The 20092-nt window shown below is 40.6% G+C and overlaps 2 protein-coding genes across 2 annotated transcripts in view; one reads left to right on the top strand and one right to left on the bottom strand.

Moving 5' to 3' along the window:
- The window catches only part of XRCC2 (X-ray repair cross complementing 2), an 87258-nt gene extending 84759 nt beyond the window's left edge, over positions 1 to 2499 (bottom strand). Inside the window, exon 1 of the mRNA XM_082399009.1 lies at positions 2388 to 2499. The gene's annotated coding sequence lies outside the window, so the exon portion shown is untranslated. The remainder of the gene's footprint in view (positions 1 to 2387) is intronic.
- The window catches only part of ACTR3B (actin related protein 3B), a 107474-nt gene continuing 89503 nt past the window's right edge, over positions 2122 to 20092 (top strand). The window contains exons 1-2 of the mRNA XM_082398981.1: positions 2122 to 2297; positions 18274 to 18329. Coding sequence (XP_082255107.1) covers positions 2254 to 2297; positions 18274 to 18329 — 100 coding nt within the window. The 5' untranslated portion in view covers positions 2122 to 2253. The remainder of the gene's footprint in view (positions 2298 to 18273; positions 18330 to 20092) is intronic.

Below are 20092 nucleotides of genomic sequence, written 5' to 3' on the forward strand. Positions count from 1 at the left end.
CCATTACAGTTATGGTGGATGGAGTGGCTGTACCCATTTCACAACAGCAAGGGGATCTGTCTGAGCACCAAGGCCAATCTGCAGAGTCTGGTAGAAGAGAATGTACAGGCCCACAGTGATGTCATGGAATGGTTGAATTATCCTGGGATTTCTGGATTTTCTATTACATGAAATAATAAAATTTGTTATTTCCTGTGCCATCTTAAGGGAAAACACCTTAACTCATACATCAAGGGTTAGTGGTGTCTAGAGGAAATAATTGAAGTCAGGAAGTCTTTTGTTTACTACCAGCTACTGGCCATGGTCACCATTTCCAATAAGTCCTATGCAAAAGGGACACTCCCTGAAAAGTCACATCCTTTATTACGAGCCAGTTCCAAATTCCATTAAGGCTTCTTCCCTGGTGAAGGGGATGGGCCCATATATGAGTCTTGAGGTCCTCCCGACCTTTGTATGTGTTTCCCATCCCAGAAACACTCTCCCACCCCACCCTCTCCACCATCAAGCTATTCTCCACCCACCTTCTGGCTTTCAGCTTAGACACCCTTGCTTTGAGAAGATTTCATTGACTCCCAAGACAGGTTTAGGTGCCCTGTTAATGGCTTTCTGGGCACCCTGGACTTGCACCATCTTGGATTACACTGTATTGCAACTGCCTGTTTACTTTTGCTATCTCTCACTAGACTCTAAAGTCTTGGGGGCAGAGACTGTAAATGTCCCACTTACTGTTTCATGCCCAATCTAATACAAGGCCCGTCTCATAGTAGGCACTTGATAAATATGTATTAAGCGAATGAAAGACGTGGCAGTGCTGACAGTCTGCAGTCTAGAGTTTACAACATTCTGATGAGGGCCATGGAAAAGTGGGGTTGGGCGGGGCTTTGGCAAAATACAAAGGAGTGAGCCTTTGCCCCCAGCCTCTGGGTCCTATACTGGGATTCCTCCACACTCCTGACCTTTCCTTTTCTTCCCACATTCTACTTTTCTTTCTAGGTCCCTTCAAAAATTTCTAGATCTGGCTCTTATTTGAGCTGAATAGGTTAAAAAAAAAAAAAAAAGGAATGATCATGGGTTACCTAGCATGACCAACTAATCTACTACTTTTTCTAGGGAAAAAGCAGTTTAAAATTGCTTTCAAGGGACTTAAAAGCTGCTGGTCCAGTGGTAGGACTCCACACTTCCTCTGCAAGGGACATGGGTTCCATCCCTGGTCGGGGGAACTAAGATCCCACAAACTGTCCGGCAAGACCCTCCAAAAAAAAAACACAACAAAAAAAACCGTGTGCTTTTAATACCAGTTAAACTACATGGAACTATGTTTCCAGAAAGCTCCTAAAAAATAATGTCAGGAATTTATTATAGGGAGGGAGGAGGAAGGAAGTGGGACTTTCAGTACCTTCATAACAGTCGGTAGGTGGTTGCTTACTTTGGTCCCAGGGTCCCAGTAAGAACTTCTGGACATCATCCCATCTTTGATACCTGAAAACATTTTCCATAATGATCTTGGTGTAGTGTTAACCCAATCTAAGGTCATTCATTCCTAAAGGCTGACCATGCGTTTGTTTTATAGGTTTTTCTTCTATAGAGGAAGGCATGCAGTGTTCTGGTAGGTATAAGAATTCTAACGGCAATTTTTTTCTTTATTCATTCAAAAAACATTTGGGTGCCTCCCATGAATACACCAAACACTGTGCTAAGCATCCGGTGATCAATGGTAAGATATTCAGGAGCCCTATCCTAGCGGAGTTTATATTCCAATGGGAGGACAGACTACAAATAAAAATAAAAATTTGCTCCAAGTGTTGTGAATGAAAGCAATAGACTGTTGAGATAGAGAGTAAGGTGCAGGGAGGGCACCCAGTGGGTGATCACAGACAACTAATCTAAGAAGGTGACATTTGAGCGGAGACTTCAAGGATGAGAAGGAGTCAGCCTTCGGAAATGGGGTCACGTTCACCGTAAGTCAGTTAAAAATAGCCCGCAGTCTCTCCAGCTGCAAGGTTGGACGTATGGGCAACGAGGCTCCGCCGCCAGCACTAAAGATGGCGGACATGGGGGGCGGGTGCGGGGCGTGCCCGCGCCGTGATTGGTCAGTCAGGAGAGGCGTCATGTGGGCGGCGGCGAGCATCCGGGCTCCCGGCAGAGGCGCTGCGGAGGCTCCCGGGAGCGGGCGGCGTGGCGTGAGCGCGGCAAGCGGACAGCGGCGGGGCCTCCCGGGCAGCCAGCGTGGACCGAGAGGCGCGCGTGCCGAGCATGGCGGGCTCCCTGCCTCCCTGCGTGGTGGACTGCGGCACCGGGTAAGAGCCGCGGGCGCCCACCCCGCTCCCGCGCGGCCCCGCTCCAGCCCCGGCGCCGAGCACCTGCCCGCGGCCCGCCCCCTCTCTCACCTGGAGGCGCCCCGCCCGGGGCGCGGGTCTCGGCCGACAGCTGGGCAGGTTCGGGCGGCCGGCCCGTCTCCGCGCCCCGCTCCTCTCCTCCACGCCCGCGAGGGCCACGCGCGGAGCTCGCTCCCCTTGATGCGAAGAGGACCGAGGGGGCGGAGTCGGGCCGGCTCGCCTCGCCTCCCACCTCCTTTCTCCGCGCTCGGCCGGGGCCTCCCGGGATGCCAGCTTTCGGGCAGGCGGACCCCGCTGCCGTCACTTGCCTTCTGCCTGCCTGACGGTGCCCCTGCCTTCTCACGTTCTTAAAAGGGGCCCTCGTTTTGGGTTCCCAAACGCATGCCATTTCTCCTTGCTGAGGATTCTCACTTACTTGTGGAGGTTTTTATATTCATCTACCAAGTTGACACCTTTTTTTTGCAGCCCACTCTGCTCTCTTCTAGGAGTGAATGGTTCTCTCGGGCTAAGCTCTTGCTTTAGTTTGCATAGAGTTGCCTTTTCACTTAAAAAAAAAAAAGACTCCATTTTGAAAAACAGAAAGTCTAAATTTGGGAAAGCCTGTTTGTGGTATAGGTTTTATTTCGCATTACTTTTGGGGTGTGATTGCTTCTTTTGATGTTGTTGAGATATGCACAAGAGACCTTAGGAAATGTCCTGCACTTTCTTTCAGTGGCCCCCGCTTCGCTGGTTTTAGGAAGGTGCTCACCGAATCCATCTAGCTGGTGGTTTAGAAATTCAAGCTTGCCTGCTAAATTTAGCCTCTTCAAGATCTTTCAAGATGGGGTTTTAATCATTTTTTCCACAAAATATTCCGTGGTATGTTCACCTGAGCCTTGATTCTTTTCTGTAGAGAAATGCACTTGGTTTAGTTTCCTTGACAACCTTGTAGGGGTGTCTTCTTTAATTTGCTTCAGTCCGTCTCCTACGGATCGTTCTTTCCTTTTGCTGCTGAAGCCACCGGTAGTGGTTACAGGCTGGAAAAAACTGCCTCTTTGCTTGTACTAATTTTCCTTTTTGAAATACACATTGTACCAGAAGTTCCGGGGCTCTTTATTTTAGAAGTTGTTTGCTACCCAAAACCCAAGCCCAAACCAGTACTGATATTAACGCCCCCACCCAGTCGTTGGCTTCCTTATTCAACCCCTCCTCCCAGGAACTGGTGTTCACCCCACACCCACCTGAGGTCTGTTTGTGTCAAGAGTGCAGGCAGCAGGTAAAAGAATTTTTCCTTCTCACATTTGCACGTGAGATTTTTTGTTTTTGTGGTTTTGGTCTTGTAAAACTATTGAAATACAAAGCATTTCTTGGCAGAAGCAATAGAATGTGCCCACGGGGTTTGTCATACCTCTACTAATAGTAAGCTGGGGACCTTACTCATCATTCTTGCTGTAAATATCTAAAATGTGCTGCTCAGTTTTGACCTTTTGAGGTAGGTGGTATCTCACTTGGAGATGTAACTTCAGAATATCTTTGTTTTATGGCCCAGTTATGTTATTGTCTTCAGGCTGTCGTAGGCTTTGGTGTCAGGACTTAGAAACAGTGGCTGGGAATCTTCCCAGTGGGTTTCACATGGACATGTTCTGTTGTGGAAACAACGGTGGTTAATTATAAATTTCCAGTGTCCAGTGTTTGGCCACATGGAGCAGCCTGGAAGAGCCTAAATTTATTTAAGCATGATAGTAGCTCTTATATTTCCCATAGAGCTAAGTGGTTTTTGGATTGACTTTTACCTCAAAATACAATAAAAAGGGGTAAAATGCAGATGAAAAATAACTGGGACCAAGGAAGAGAATGGGCCTGGGGCGTCACCCTAAACTGTAGACCAGTGGTGCAGCCGGCCGGCCTCACATTTGGCCTTAGTCTTCCTGTCTGACAAAATTATAAGAGGGTCACCATCAGTTATGTAGTTCCTGTCATCGGGAAGGAAGGGAAATACCTGTTTCTCAGGTGAAAAAACTTTTCCTAGTACTAAATTCTAACAGAAAAATTCACACTGAATTATACATAGTGGACATTAATGATTGAGTAGACAGTGTACTAAATAGTATTTTTTAATTGCAAATAAATTTCATCCTGGGAGCCTGGCCTCCTCTGATGAGCCCTGAGACCAGCTCAGTGAGCACAGGCGAGCTGGGAGCCACGATAATCTGGACCACGGCTCTGCCTGCTCCAGAGATGAAGCTTCATTTACTTAAGTGAATCACTAGGCTGCTTAGTGTTCAGAGAATATCCCACAAATCCTAGTGTTACTTCTCTTAACTGGACTTTTCGTCTTTTTGAAGATTTTTATATTTTTAAACTTACTTTGAAAAATGTCAGATCTACTGAAAAGCTGCAATAAGAGTACCGAAAAACCTGCTATATATTCTCCATCCAGTTTACCAACTACTAACATTTGCTTTATTGTTCTCTATATACTATACACATTATCATTTTTCTGAACTGTTTGTAAGTCTCAGACGTCGTGCTGTTTTATACCAAGATACTTCAGTGTATCCTTTATGAAAACAAAGACCTTCTCTCATATAGTCACAGACCAGTGATCAAAATCAGAAAATTTAACGTTTATGCAGTAGCGTTGTCTACTAAGTCTGGATCCATGAACGGTCCCATTACGCCTCTGGACGCTCAGCTCTCTGCCCTCATCCGGCACCGTACACTGTGTGTGCCTGTGATCATGTCTTTTTAGTCTCGTTTCACTGGACCGGTTCCTTAGCCTTTTTCTGTCTTTCAGGACAGCGACATTTTTGACAGTCAGTTATGGATAATGTTCCTCAATTTAGGCTTGTCTGGTGTTTCTTTATGACAGATACAGGGTGTATATTTTTGTCAGGAGTACCACAGAAGTGATGTCAAAGCTTCTCAGTGCATCACATCAGAAGGCTTTTCCCCTCCAGCTTTATTGAGATGTACTTGACACACAACATTGCATAAGTTTAAGGTTACAACGTGTTGATTTGGTACATTTATATATTGCAAAATGATTATCACATTACGATACTAACACCTCCATCCCGTAATTACCTTTTTTTTTTTTTTTTTTTGTGGGGAGAATATTTAAGATCCACTTGTCTTGGCAACTTTCAAGTATAAAACAGTATTATGAACTGTAATCATTGTGTTGCCCATTAGCTCCCCAGAACTTACTCATCCTGTCAGAAGGCTGAAGATAGTTGATGGCGTTCATTTGGATTATTCGGATACGGTGGTGTCGACTAGATTTCTCCATTGGACGGTTACTGTTTTCCCCTTTGTAATTAATGTCGTTTGTGGAGAGATATTATGAGATTATGCAAATACCCTGTTCTTCCTTAAACTTTCACCCATTAGTTTTAGTATCCATTGGTGGTGATTCTTGTTCTAATGGATTATTACAGTGATGGTTGCAATATTGTGGTTTTATTTTTAAAACTCCAGTATTTTCTACATTTATTAGTTAACATTTTACTATAAGGATGCACTTTTCTGTGGCTCCCATTTATTTATTTATCGTCTGTATGGGTTATTATCTTGTTCAAAGAGTTATTTCTGTCATTCTTACTATATTCAATGGATTATTATTTCTTATTGCCATTATTTGTTTTGATGCTTAAATTGTCCGGATGTGGCCAGCAGAAGCCCATTCGGGCTGTTTCTGGAGTTCTTTAGACATGTCCCCATCATTTTTTGAGCATTTTGTTATTATCAAAAGACTGCAACGTAGCCAGTGCAGTGCATTTGTCTTTTTGCATTTTTTGTTTGAGCATCTCTGAGATAGGTTTCTAGAAGTGGGATTTCTGGGTCAAAGGATAAGTGCATGTGTAATTTTGCTAGACAGTGTCAAATCCCACTCAGTAGTGTGTGTCTTCACCAGCAACGTGTGAGAGTTCCTACGGCTTCCTACGGACTTACCAGCAGAGTAATTGCCAAATTAAAATTTTTTTTACCAATCTAGAAGGTAGGAAATGATATCTTATTGTAGTTTTAATTTGAATTTCTTACATTATTATGTGGGAAGATGAGCATCTTTTCATATGGTTAAGAGGCATTTGCGTTTCTGTTTTCTGTCTCTTCTTTTCTCTAGCCAGTTTTTCTGTGGGTTTTTAGTCTTTTGCTTCTTTATTTTCAGAAGCTCTTTATGGATTGAGGTGTGGTGAGGGTCCCACAGACCACCCGCAGGTTCATTGATTTGCTAGGAACGAGCACAGGATGATAGTGAAAAGGTAAAAGCAAGAACAGCCAAGGAAAAAGGCACATGGGGCAGAGTCTGGAGGAAACCAGGAGCAAGCATCCGGAATCCTTTCTCAGTGGAGTCACACAGATGTGCTTAAATCACAGCCAGTTGTGACACACGTGTGAAACGTTGTTTACCGGGGAAGCTTGTTCGAGACTCAGTGCCCAGAGTTTTTGCTGGGGGCGGGCCATGGCACCTCCGGCCTAGCACAAACCAGAACTCCAGAGTCTCAGAAGGAAAGCAGGTGTGCAGCATAAACTGTATTTGTGTTAATTTTATAATCTGCTACTTTACAAAATGATTTTATTGTTTGTATGAATTTTTCCCTTGATCTTTAGGGTTTTCCAGATACAGAATTTTGTTATTGGCAAATAGAGATTGTTTTCCCTCTTCCTTTCCGTTTTTAGGAGCTCTAATTGCCTTTTTTTTTTTTTTTTTCTTTATTTTGACATACTGCAGTGGCTATTGCCTCCAAATAATGTTAAATAGGAGTGGAGTTAGTGGGCATTATCCTTTTGTTCCTTACTTTAGTGGAATAGTTTCTGGTGTTTGTAAAATAAGTAAGATGCTGGCTTTTGGGCTGCTGTGTGTATGTACATACTTACACACGTATACAAATATATGTCAAGAAAGTTATACAAATATGTTAAGAAAGTACCTGTCAACTGCTATATTTTGGAATGTTACAACATGAATGAGTGTTGCATGTTGTATGATTTCTTTATAATAAATGGAACGTGTGGTTTTCTTCCTTAGCCAGTTAATATGGTGGATTTCCTAATATTGAACCACTCTTGCATTCTGTAATAATCCCCACTTGATCATGCTGCATTATTTTTTGATGTGTAGGAGATTCTGTTAATGTTTTATTTAGATTTTCATGTCAGTATGAGTTATAGTTTAGTTTTCTGGTGCATTCTTTTTCAGATTTCGGGATCAATGTTACACTCTCTTCATAAAACAAATTAGGAAGTTTTCTTTCTTTTTCTGTGCTCTGGAATAGTTGAAGTAGTTTTGGGACTCTCCGAGTTTTAAGGTCTTGGTAGAATTTCCCAGTGAAACTGTCTGAGCTTAGTGCTTTCTTGAGAGGAGAGTCCTGCTGTTCTTTACATTTCTTCTAAGGCTGGTTAGACTTCCCACCTCGAGTGGAGTCAATTTTGGTATGTTGTATTTGTCTAAAGAAAAATTCTCTTTCATCTAGATTTTTCAAATTTATGTATGCAGTAGTCTGATGATTTTTAAAAATCTTTGTTTTTATGGCTATTTTTCCCTTTGTTGCTCACATTTATTTTGTTTTTGTCCTTTTTTCTTCATGGCTTTCCTAATGATGTGCCTATTTTGTGGATCTTTTTTTTTTAAAAGATAAGCTTTGGGGTTTACTTATTAGTTCTGTTATTTTTCTCTTTTTTGACTTATTTCTACTTTTATCTTTATTTCTTTCTTCTGCCTTCCTTTTTTTTTTTGTTTTGTTTTTGAGTTGGATATTAATTCATTTTAATTTTCCCTTTATATTGAAAAAGTATTTAATTTTGGCTGTTATGTCTTTAACTATATGTATCTCTTATGTACAGGGATTTGGGTATAGCTTCTCATTATCATTTTCAAGACATTTCTGTATTTTTCTTTTGTATTTCCCTCAACTCAATATTTCTATACCAGTATGTTTTAAAATTCTCAGGTAAAAGGGCCTTTTTGTTTTTTGGTTTTGTTTTTAATTCTAGTTTTATTACATTATGGTCAGAGTGCTGTTTATATTCTGTTCTTTAGACTTCACTGTGTCTAAGATATGGTCAATTTTGTGAGTGTTCTGTATGTACTTGGAAAGAGGAATATTCCCTATTGGTATGTTCAGAGTTCAGTGTACATCTATATGAACTATCTTATTGATGATGTTATTTAGGTCTTCCAGTTTTTTTGTTCACTTACTCTTTGACTGAGAATGGTATGTTAAGTGCTCCTATCACTAGTGTGTTTCTTGTTTATTTTTTCTTGCTTTGTGAAAGTTACTGCTGCCTTATTGAGTGCCTGCATGTGTAGATTTAGCTTATTGATTTTGAACTTCACCAGGGGTGATATAGGTGGGTTGTTTGTTGGGAAATCTCCTGGTCTTATGGTCTTTGGCTCTTTCCTCTTGAGCTGGTCATTTTGCCCAGAGGATATACTTCTGATCATCTGCTTGGAGGGTGGGGTCTGAGTGCTTGTGTTATGAGAGCTGAGTTGGGGGCGGAGAAGGGCGTGGGAGAGGGCCTCTGAGCCGTCAGCTTTTTTCTGTATTCAGTCAGGTAACCCCTTTCTTTTCAGAATGGTTCCTGGACTCGCCCAGGCCAGGTGACTTGGGAGTCCGAAGGCCCTTGGCTTTACACTCCTCAGAGTCAGCTTGCGGGAACGCAGGCGTCAGGGAAGGGTGGTCACCCCGAGGTGGGGGGCGGGAGGGGGCAGTATCGCCTCAGCTTCGTGTTTGGGGCCCTTCAGTCCTGGTTCCACAGGTGCCTGTGCAGGCACCCATTCCGGGGCTTTTCAGGGTCCGGGGTGTGTTGGGCTGGTTCTCAGCTTTGCCCACTGCTGGATTTTGTACACCTCCAAAGCTACTTACTACTGATCCTCTGCTATCCAGGGCCAGAATTTTGCTGTTACCTCCTCTTCTTTTCTCCCTATTGTTGTGGTTTATATATCTTCAAAAAATCATTTTCCTTTGGTTTTAGTGGGGCTTCGGGACAGAGTGAAATTAGATCACGTTTAGTCCACCGTTTTACCCTGGAAGTCAGAGTTCACTTGATAGTGCGCCAAACCCACAAAGAGGCCACACATCACGATCTTATATTTACTAGCCATAGGGCAAAGAATGCTGCTGTAGAAGAAGAAATGGACAGGTATATAGGGTAATGTAAAACTTACAGATCAAATAGAGAAAAAGAAAAAAAAGGATATTGGATTTAGATAAAATAATTAATGAATTTGAACTTTCATGTTTAACTGTGTTCTGTAAACAGAGACTACCCTTTTCTGTATGACAGACAACCCAAGAAACGTTTGAAGAACTTCATCATATGTTAATATACAGTGTACAGTGTGGGGAGTGTATATTATTTAGAACTCTATCATTAGGATCTGGGAGCAATTTTAGTTTTATCAAAATCATATTCTGAGTCAGTGTAGTCACTTTTTTAAAAACTGAAAACATCTTAGGAGGGGGTAGAGCTATTCTGGTTGAAGTTGGGCGTTTGAGACTGGACCTCATAAGAGGTCTCAGTCAAAAAAACCTCCCTGCAGGATACAGTTTCAAAAACACTGTTTTAAAATGTGACATTTCCACTTTCACACATAAATTAATCGAGCTTACATTGTCACCTTCTGCTCTAGACACATGGTTGTAGGCGGGATATATATAAGTGTGTTGAGTTGACGGCAGTCAGATTAATCCTTCTCACTGCAGGCAGTTACTGCTGTGGGCAGAGGGGCCTTTAACAAGAGGAGCGAAAGAAGTTTTGCACAAGGACCTTTTAAAATGTTTGGGGCAAATAAGGATATGCTTTATTTACAGAAAGAGACATTGGAGGATACATGAGAATAGGATGGAAGGCGAAATGGGGTAGATGGGTGTAGGAGTGAGAGTGAGACTTTTTATAGGTACCTTTTTAGAGTGTTTGGAAGTTTGAACTATGAGAACATATTTGGTTAACAGGCAGAGTTGTAACTCTTGGTCTTGCTGTATGCAGCTATTGATCTGTTTCCGTATCTTCTGTCTGTCCTGATTTCCGTATGAGAAAAGGTCTCAGGTCAGGGGATGTGTGGAAGGTGACACTGAGTTTGAGAATATGGCTGGCAGTCTGTAAGCTTAGTTTATGTATTTTTGAGAATGATGCTTGCCCCCACCATGCTGGCTGTCCTTTGGGAAGATGGTGTTCAAATAAACAAACAAAAAACCAAAGCCTTTTAATGTAAAAGTTGTTGATCTTATTTCCTTATGTACACATGTTTGGGAAAATCTGATTGATGTGTCTCTTCATGTATCAGGTATATCAGATGTACACAGAACTGGAAGAAACGATACAAAATTTTAGTGTAAGGAGAGACTTTCAAGGTAGAAACTGCAAAGGAAATTATTCAGGAAAAGAACTGGTAGATTTGATCACCTAAATTATTTAAACAATTGTATTTCAGAAAATGTATAACTGAAGGTAAACAACAAACTCAGAAAAATTAGTAATATATATGAGCAAGCATTAATATCCTCAATATGTAAGAGTTTACACAAATTGATAAGATCCAAAAGTCTAGTAGAAAAATTATCAAGGATAATTCATGGAAGAAATACAGATCATGACTACACATCAAATAACATTCAGTAGTAAAATAAAATTATTGACTATGAGATCCTTTTACTTTTTGAATTAGGAGATATTTTCCAGAAATGGTAATGTTTAACATTGAAGTAGGGATTGTTATTACTCACCTTGTACCAATGAAGCAACTAAAGTAGGAGGGATTAAAGTCACAGAGCTAGTGCTGCGCTTTGAACCCAGCACTCTGGGCCTCATTAACTCCCTCACAGTATGAAAATACACTGTTTTGCCACTATTTTTACTATGAACTTCCCTCTGAGAACTGCTTTAGCTGCATCCCATAGATTGTGTAGGATTGTGTTTTTACTGGCATTTGTCTCAAGGTATCTTGTAATTTCCTCTTTGGTTTCATTGTTGACCCATTGGTTTTTTTAGCACAACTGTTTTCAAATCGTATCTATATATGGCCAGTAACATAAGTCTGCTTCATTTTTGTTGGTTGTGTAGCATTTTATTGAATGATTGCAATATAGTTTATTTAATTTATCCTCTATTTATGGCATTTGAGTGTTTCCAGTTTTTTCATTGTTTTGCTGTTATAATGCTGTAGAGAGCATTTTTTGTGCTTATCTTTTCATACATGTAAAAGTGCTTCTGTGGGGGTAAATACCTAGAAATGTGCTATTTGGGCAGTAGGGTGTATGCATTTAAAACTATTTGGATAATATGGTATATGCATTTACATTGTTGATAAGTAATGTGAAACTTCTCTTTATAATGACACTTCAGCCTTTTAATAACACCCATGTATAATTTACTACCACCTTCTTCAGTATTGGCCCAGATTTTGAATGGTTTTGCATTAAATTTATAGGTGAATTTAGTGATATGTGATGTTTCTTTTAAAACTCTTGACTCATCCTGTATGAATAAGGTGTGTCTCTGTTTGTCTCCTTGTATATGGAGAGTTCCTCACATCATATGGTTTATTCTCAAGGGTAGTATTTTTCTGTGTTGTTGCCGTTGTGAATGGGATGTTTTCATCCAGTGTATAGTCTCACTTGTTACTGGTAGGAAAGTTGATGATTTTTGTCTCTTCATTGAGTAACTGGCCATCTTGCTGAATTCCCTATTGCTTTTAGTTTTTCACTTAATTTCCTTTGATATTCCAGGTCTGTAATTATGATTTACAAATAAATTTTGCCTCCTCTTTCCCAGTATTATTCCTTTTATTTAGTTATTTGTGATTTGTATTATCTGGTTCTTCCAAAACAATGTTAAATGAGAATTATGGTGGTGGGTCTCCTTGGCTTCATTCTGTCTTCAATAGGAATGCTTCTAGTTTTTCACTGTCCTTTGGTTTGAGAGATTTTTTTTCGCCCCTATTATCTCTTCCTAAGGATTAACTATTTCTGTTTTGAGCCTTTTTTTTTTTCCACTACTAGATTATTTTTATCACACCTTAATTACATAAATAGTTTGCATTGAAAAGCATTTCCTACATTTTTTTTCCCATAGAATACTTAAACACACAGTATTCTAAATAAGACAGACTCGGTACATCTGAGTCCTTTCTTCTGAGCCTCTAGCCAGTATTAAAGTTCAACATTATAGGTACATTTTATCTGATAATGTGGTAGGTGTAGATGGTTTTGTTAGAACGTGAGCTTGAGGATGGGGAGCTTGCGTTACATAAACGTTCACAGATGATCGCATGTGGTATAGTTTAGTCAGTGATTCCTGGGCTGGTTGATCATCAGAACCATGGCAGGGGATGTTTAAACTATGGAAGCCCAGGCTCCTTCTCTGTGATTCTGGGACAGGCCCTGGGAATGTGTATTTTCAGAAGCTTCCCAGGTGATCTGATCAGTCAGGCTTGGTACATTCTTTCTAGATGCCTACCCAGATGATCTTAAACTCACCTGCCAGATAATGTGGGCCATGCTACTGTGAAAAACTCAATCTGAAATCATGTTTCTAACAGGTGACCATTTAAAAAAAAGTATAATTCACATCATTTATTGTACAGCTTTCATTTATTTATTTTTACATTACATTTTTCTTTTTTTTAAATTGAAGTATAGTTGATTTACAATGTTGTGTTAGTTTCTGGTGTATGGCAAAGTGATTCAGTTATACATATATATATTCTTTTTCATTATAGATTATTACAAGATATTGAATATAGTTCTCTGTGCTGTACAGTAGGACCTTGTTGTTTATCTGTTTTATATATAGTAGTTTGTATCTGCTAATCCCGAACTCCTAATTTCTCCCTCCCCCCTCTTTCCCCTTTGGTCATCATAAGTTTGTTTTCTGTGTTTGTGAGTCTAACAGGTGAACATTTTGGGGAACATTTTGAGGACAAGGGCCGTGTTTCCCCTCCTCTCCCTCTCTCAGTGTCCTCGTATATGCCTGCTACATAATTTCTAGCTAGTAAACTGGTTGGAATGTTTCTTTGTTTGCATAAATGGTGTCTTGAACACTTTACCTGTTTAAGAGTTGTGTTTTACTTGTTGATTTCTTTTTGGTTGTGTTCTTTGTATATTCGCACCATTGTAAGATCATCTCTAATGGGGTGTGCCAATTTAGCACTGGGTTGTCCTCCTAGGAGAGAATTTTAGGAGGGACACTTGTTAGTTATATTTACAGTGTTCTGTTTAATAGGGTCTTGTTGAAGTTCTATATGAACCTGTATTGATGAAGATTTTGTTAAAATTTGAATGTCTCTTAAAAAATATTGTTACATGTTCCTTACGTTGTGATTATTCAAAGTGAGAAAACCTCAAGTGTATTTGATGCTATATAAAAAAATAGCACAGGAAGATTCAAAGACATTAAATTACCATAAAGTGATCTGAGTCATTTGTGCTTTTGCCAGTGGTTTTAATGGTTTCAGTTTTGCTAGCAAAGGAAGGGAAGACCTCATAGTTAGTTGTTAGTACCTACAAATATTAATATAGTTTAATGTTAGTTTGCCTCAGTCATGAAGATCATTGTTTGCCGAATGTTACTGCTGCAAGGTACTCATGTGATTCTGTGACAGAAAGCCTCCCTCCTGTGAAGGCTGTGCTGTCTCAGAACGTGGTGACTTCAGAATCTGAACACTCTAGCAACTGTTGCCAAGTGGCATGTGGTAGTGGCATCATCAGTATATAGTTGAATTTTAGAGCTGTGGGCCTGAAAAGGGCCCCATGCATTTCTGCAGCCTGACCTTTTGCTGCTGTGGGCCATTGTTTATGATTTCAGGGCACAGAACTTGGGATGGAGTTGAGCCATGGTTGTTGAAGGACACCTGGTACTTTTAGTTTCACTGCCAGTGCAGTTTATCTCCATCACTTCACAAATTAGTTTGTGGTGTTTAGAGTGGGCACGGCAGAAGGACTGAGTAATATGATTTTGGACGCAGAATGTCCTGTTTTTTAAAAAAATTTTCAGGGACTTCCCTGGTGGCGCAGTGGTTAAGAATCCGCCTGCCAGTGCACGGGGTATGGGTTCGGACCCTGGTCTGGGAAGATCCCACGTGCCGCGGAGCAACTAAGCCCGTGCGCCACAACTACTGAGCCTGCACTCTAGAGCCTGCGAGCCACAACTACTGAGCCCATGTGCCACAACTACTGAAGCCCATGCGCCTAGAGCTCATGCTCCGCGACAAGAGAAGCCACCACAATGAGAAGTCTGTGTACCGCAGCGAAGAGTAGCCCCCGCTTGCCGCAACTAGAGAAAGCCCGCATGAAACAACGAAGACCCAACTCAGCCAAAAGTAAATAAATAAATAAATACATTAATTAATTAAAAAATTTTTTCCAAAAATTTAAATTAGGAAATATTTCAAACATACTGAAAAATAATAGTAAAAAATAACTCAAACATGTAGCTAGCACTGTTGTAGTGCTTGTTCTATTTATCTTTTTAATATATTAACTCACTAATCCTAGGGGGTAGGTTGTATTATGATACTCCTTTTAACAGATGAAGAAACTGAGGTACAGATAGTTACACATTTGGCAAATAACAGAGCTGGGATTTGAACTCGGGCAGTCTGGTGCCAAAGTGCATGGTCACAACCAATACAGTACACTCTGTTGCCATTCAGAAATACCAAAAGTAATATAACGGACATGAATGATACTTAGCGCCTAATTTTAATAAATGTTAGTATTTTTCTATACTGTTGACCCTTGAACAACAGTGGGGCTAGGGGCACCGACCCCCCCGCCCCACAGTTGAAAATTCGTGTATAACGTTTGACTCACTCAAGACAACGACTAATAGCCTACTGTTGACCTTACTGACAACATAAATAGTCAGTTAACACATATTTTGTTGTATGTATTATATACTATATTCTTTTTTTTTTTTTAATTTTTATTTATTTATTTATTTATTTATGGCTGTGTTGGGTCTTCATTTCTGTGCGAGGGCTTTCTCCAGTTGCGGCAAGCGGGGGCCACTCTTCATCGCGGTGCGCGGGCCTCTCACTATCGCGGCCTCTCTTGTTGGGGAGCACAGGCTCCAGACGCGCAGGCTCAGTAATTGTGGCTCACGGGCCTAGTTGCTTCGCGGCATGTGGGATCTTCCCAGACCAGGGCTCGAACCCGTGTCCCCTGCATTGGCAGGCAGATTCTCAACCACTGCGCCACCAGGGAAGCCCCTATATTCTTAAAGTAAGTTAGAGAAAAGAAAACGTTGTTAAGAAAATCATAAGAGAAAATACATTTACAGCACTGTACTGTATTTATTGGTACCATAAGTTTACATCATCTGTTTACAAGATGAATCATCTGTCAGTACCTACATCAGTATTGTACAAAACACTGTAGATGTTATATGTGTTACTAACACTAGACATCAAAAATGAAAAGAAAATGTGAAAAAGGAACTCATGTTTATTTACAATGCATTTCAAGCATTAATAACGAAGAGGCAGCGGTATGATGGAAACCTAGTGTAATTGATACATTTGCTTCTCGGTAGCCCAGCCTATACACTGATGGATGAATTGTTATAGAATTTTTATGGTTAACAGTATTACAGTCATATTCATAATACAGTATTGGAAACATTGTTGCATTTTAAACACCACCACTTACCTGTGATGATAGACTGGTCTGCAGGTTCTCCAATTACTGGAGAGAGAGAGAGAGAGAGAGAGAGGCATACTGTAATGTAACTCTTTGAAAGCAAAGTAAGAAAACGAACACATTATTAATTTTATTTATTTTATTTTTTCATTTTATTTTTTTATTGAAGTATATAGTTGATTCATTATTAATTTTATATTAAATATCACTTAACCTTTTGCCTGTGTAAGGATAGGCTATCCAGTTCAGTGTAAGTCTTGCACACGATCTTCTACAGATTTATTTTTGTATATTTATTGAAAAAAAATCCACACATAAGTGGGCCCGTGCAGTTCAGATGTGTGTTGTTCAGAGGGTCAGTGGTTTTCATATTTGTTTCAGGTTTTTTTCTTTTTTTTTTTTTTTTGAAATAACCCTATTACACAAAACCAAGCGTGACAGATTGTATCAGACAATGTCTTTGGTCTTTTCTTGTCCCATCAAATTGTTTTTCTGACTGTCAGCATCCCCCCCTTTCAAACACTGGTTCCTTCCCCAGCAGTTTGCCAGTGATTGCCTTTTCTTACACCTGGTAAGAACTCATTCAGCAGATACTTATGGAGTGTCTGCCACAGCCAGGACTGTGCCAGGGTGGAGATAAAATTAAGAAGAAGGACCCTGTTCTGGTCATCCTGCAATTTATAATCTAACAGTGTGGGAGGGTGGGTTTCTTTAAGTACGAGGTGGTGGGGTGGCTGGTGAGCGATGTGGCCCCTGTTAAAAGCACTGACTTAGGTACAGTGCAATGATTCTAGGGATTTCTGGCCTGTTTGTTAGCTTCTCTGGACTTCTTTAGCCTTGGGTCAGTCATTCACTTTGTTTATATTTGTTATTTGGGATTTACTTCCAGAAAAATGGTTCAGTTGAAGATGATCCGGAATTCTTAAAGTTCAGTATATATTGCCTTCCCTGGGCTCTGGGTTGGCTTCGACTCTCCTTTTGGGTCTGGCGAGCCCTGGAGTCGAGGACTTGTGGGTCCACTTGGTTTGTGTACTTGGGTAGAACTTGGGAGTGCCCTCAGATGGGTCTTGCCTTTTATAAACTCCTTGTTGGGCCTGACGGGTCTCAGGGCCTGGCCTTGCCCAAACTCTTGTGACACCAAGACCTTAGTTCCTCGGAGACTGAGCAGTAAGGCATGATTTAAGTGGATCCGACTTGCTTTTTTTGTCTCCCTAAACCTTATTTATTTAATGTGTGTTCAAAAATAGTAAAATTAGCTTATGGTTAAAATACACTTAAAAATCATAAAATTAATTTATTAGAACTTGGAATGTATTAATCACATCAAAAAATTTAGTATCAAGCATCTTGAAATAATTTGTAAAATAGCATGAATTAATAAAGTTGCTTTCAGCACTGCTAGGAAGTGTTTTTATTCCTTGGGAACATTACTGCAGAATGATGGCTCCTCGCCTCGACCTGACCGCTTGGTACAGAGGGCCTGCTGAGAAGGTGGCACTCAGGAGTCTTTCCAGGGTCACATTTCCAGCAGATGGTTCCGGTGGGTGGTCCCCGCCCCACTTTTTTTTTTTTTTTTTTTTAGGAGATAAGCAAATGTTTTTGGAACAGATGGTAGTATTTTGGCATTCATTTTAGTTAAGACTTTTGGAATCCATCATAAAGAGTATCTTGACAGAAGATGGGCTCATTCTGCAATGAGATGATAGAGAGCTGCTTCTGTCGGATACTCTCAGGACCTGGCAGTAGCTCTTCTAGCCCTGTGCCATGACACTTTAAGAAAATTATGGAATCCCCTAACCCCCCCAAAAGTTCATGAAGTTTGGGAAGTAAGTACATTTTTTTTGAGAGGCAGCTCTGGAATTAGAGCCTGCATATTTAGATTTGGGTTCTTTTTCTGTTCACTAGCTGTTTGGCTTTGGGCAGCTTAATTAACTTCTCAGTGCCTCAGTTTTCTCATCTGCAAAACAGGGATAATATTTACTTCCTTTGTAGGATTTTTGTAAAGATTAAAAGAATATAAAAGCACCTTAAAATTATTAGGGATACACAAATGTAATTCATGTGTTAATATATGAATTTTTCCGGTAGAAACAGGTATAATATTTTATGTTTTTGTAACTGCTTGCTTATCTGAAGTTAGCGTTTGATTCTTAGTCATCACGAGGTTTTTTTGTTTTTTGTTTTTTCTTTAATTTCACGGGCATATTTTCAGTCTTGATATTTTAGGACTTGGAGAGCTTGTAATAAAAGACATTAATGGGATATAGAGGAGAGTATTATTATCTAAACATGTGTTGATGACTTTGTGCTTTTAGGTATACCAAGCTTGGCTACGCAGGCAACACTGAGCCACAGTTCATTATTCCTTCATGTAAGTAAAGCTCCACCCTCGGTTTATAAAGGATTGCGTTTCTTATAATTGTTCTAAACATTCTAATTCTGTTTTTCAAGGTACATGAATTTACTTGCCGTCTTCTTTTAGATGATTGTTCTGGTTACTGGGGAGTTATTTATGTTGGCATCTGGCCGCTGAGTATTGCTATCGGCCGTAGCTGTCACATAAACCCCCCCAACTTTCTAGTCCTTTGATTCTCTTCTGATACGGTCCTTTGTCACAGTCATTGGAGTTTCAGCTTGGGTGGTTGGCAGAGGCCTTCATTCAGTCATACCTGTCTGAGCTGCTTACAAGAAGTATATGTGGTTCCTTAAGGTTAATTTGTAATTTTAGGTAAGTATAGTTTTATTAACTTAGCACTTTGGTGGACTATGTATTGTATTACACTATTCACTTTATTGAAAGTTTTTTTTTTTGAAAGGAGAGGCCTGTTTTATTATGTTCTGAAGTGTTCTGTCTTTGTTTAAATGTTAGTCAGTAGAGCATAATAAGGGAAGAAACGCCCACATTTTGGCCAGAGTGCATCCTGCCCACTCTTTATTCACAGGAGACCCCAAGGTCAGGTTGGTTGTCCACAGGGTAGAATTCTTCTCGGAAACTGTTTAACTTCTGGGTTGTTTTTTGGAGACTGTTTACCAAAGAGGCAGGTATGTCAGTCAAGAGTGAAGTGAAGTTCTGCCTCCTAAATGTAGCCCTTGTAAGATACGTCACGATCTGAGGAATTGTAAGCTGTTAGGGGCTCAGGGACTTTGGAGAAACAGGTTCTGACCACTGTGGAGCGTGAGCAGCCTGGCGGAGCAGTGGGGAAGGAGCTCAGTTACTAGTGTTTGTTCAAGGGAGACTAAAGGCTTTTTGGTGGATGTGGGTATTCACATCGCTAGAAAGGGCACCCTCATTCCTTGAGAACAGTTAATTCACCTCATTCCAGATCCTTGCTTGCTGGATAACTGCTCATGAACTTGGTTTTCTAGGTCTAAATGCTTGGTTACTATGATGGGGTGTCCTCGACAATAGGCATGATTGGTCTGCTGGTCCTCATTTTAAATTCATGATTTGTTGTATTAGTTTGCTAGGGCTGCCATAACAAAATACCATAGACTGGATGTCTTAACCAACAGAAATTAATTTTATCACAGAATAGAAGCTTGAAGTCCAAGATCAAGGTGCCATCAGGATTGGTTTCTGGTGAGGCCTCTCTCCTTGGCTTGTGGATGGTGCCTTCTCACTGTGTCCTCACATGGCCTTTTTTTTTTGTGTGTGTGCATGGCTGAGAGGGAGACCTCTGGTATCTCTTCCTCTTCTTATAAGGACACCAGTCCTGTGGAACTGAGGCTCTACCCTTATGACCTCATTTAACCTGAGAGGTCCCATCTCCAAATACAGTCACATTGGGAGTTAGGGCTTCAGCATAGGAATTTTGAGGGGACACAATTCAGTCCATAACAATTGGCATTCTGTAGGGTAGATCAGTCTTTTGTGAATTTTATATTGTGAATGCCAGAGAACTGGATCATTCCATGCTGAACTGGTGAATTGGAATTGGACTTTCCGATTTTTCAAAGCAGATTAGTTTTAACCTTGTGAAGTGCAGCAGCTCTAAGAGGATAACCTTGCACCTCTTGCTTTAATACAACTGTCGGCAGCTTTCAGTTGGCCGCCCCACTTCACCTGTCATCATTAACAGAGAGGGGATTGAAGTCAGCTATTAGCAGGATTCCATTCACTGTCAGCAGGCGTGG

This window comes from Balaenoptera borealis (assembly GCF_965194805.1).
Source record: "Balaenoptera borealis genome assembly, chromosome: 7".
Lineage (NCBI taxonomy): Eukaryota > Metazoa > Chordata > Mammalia > Artiodactyla > Balaenopteridae > Balaenoptera > Balaenoptera borealis.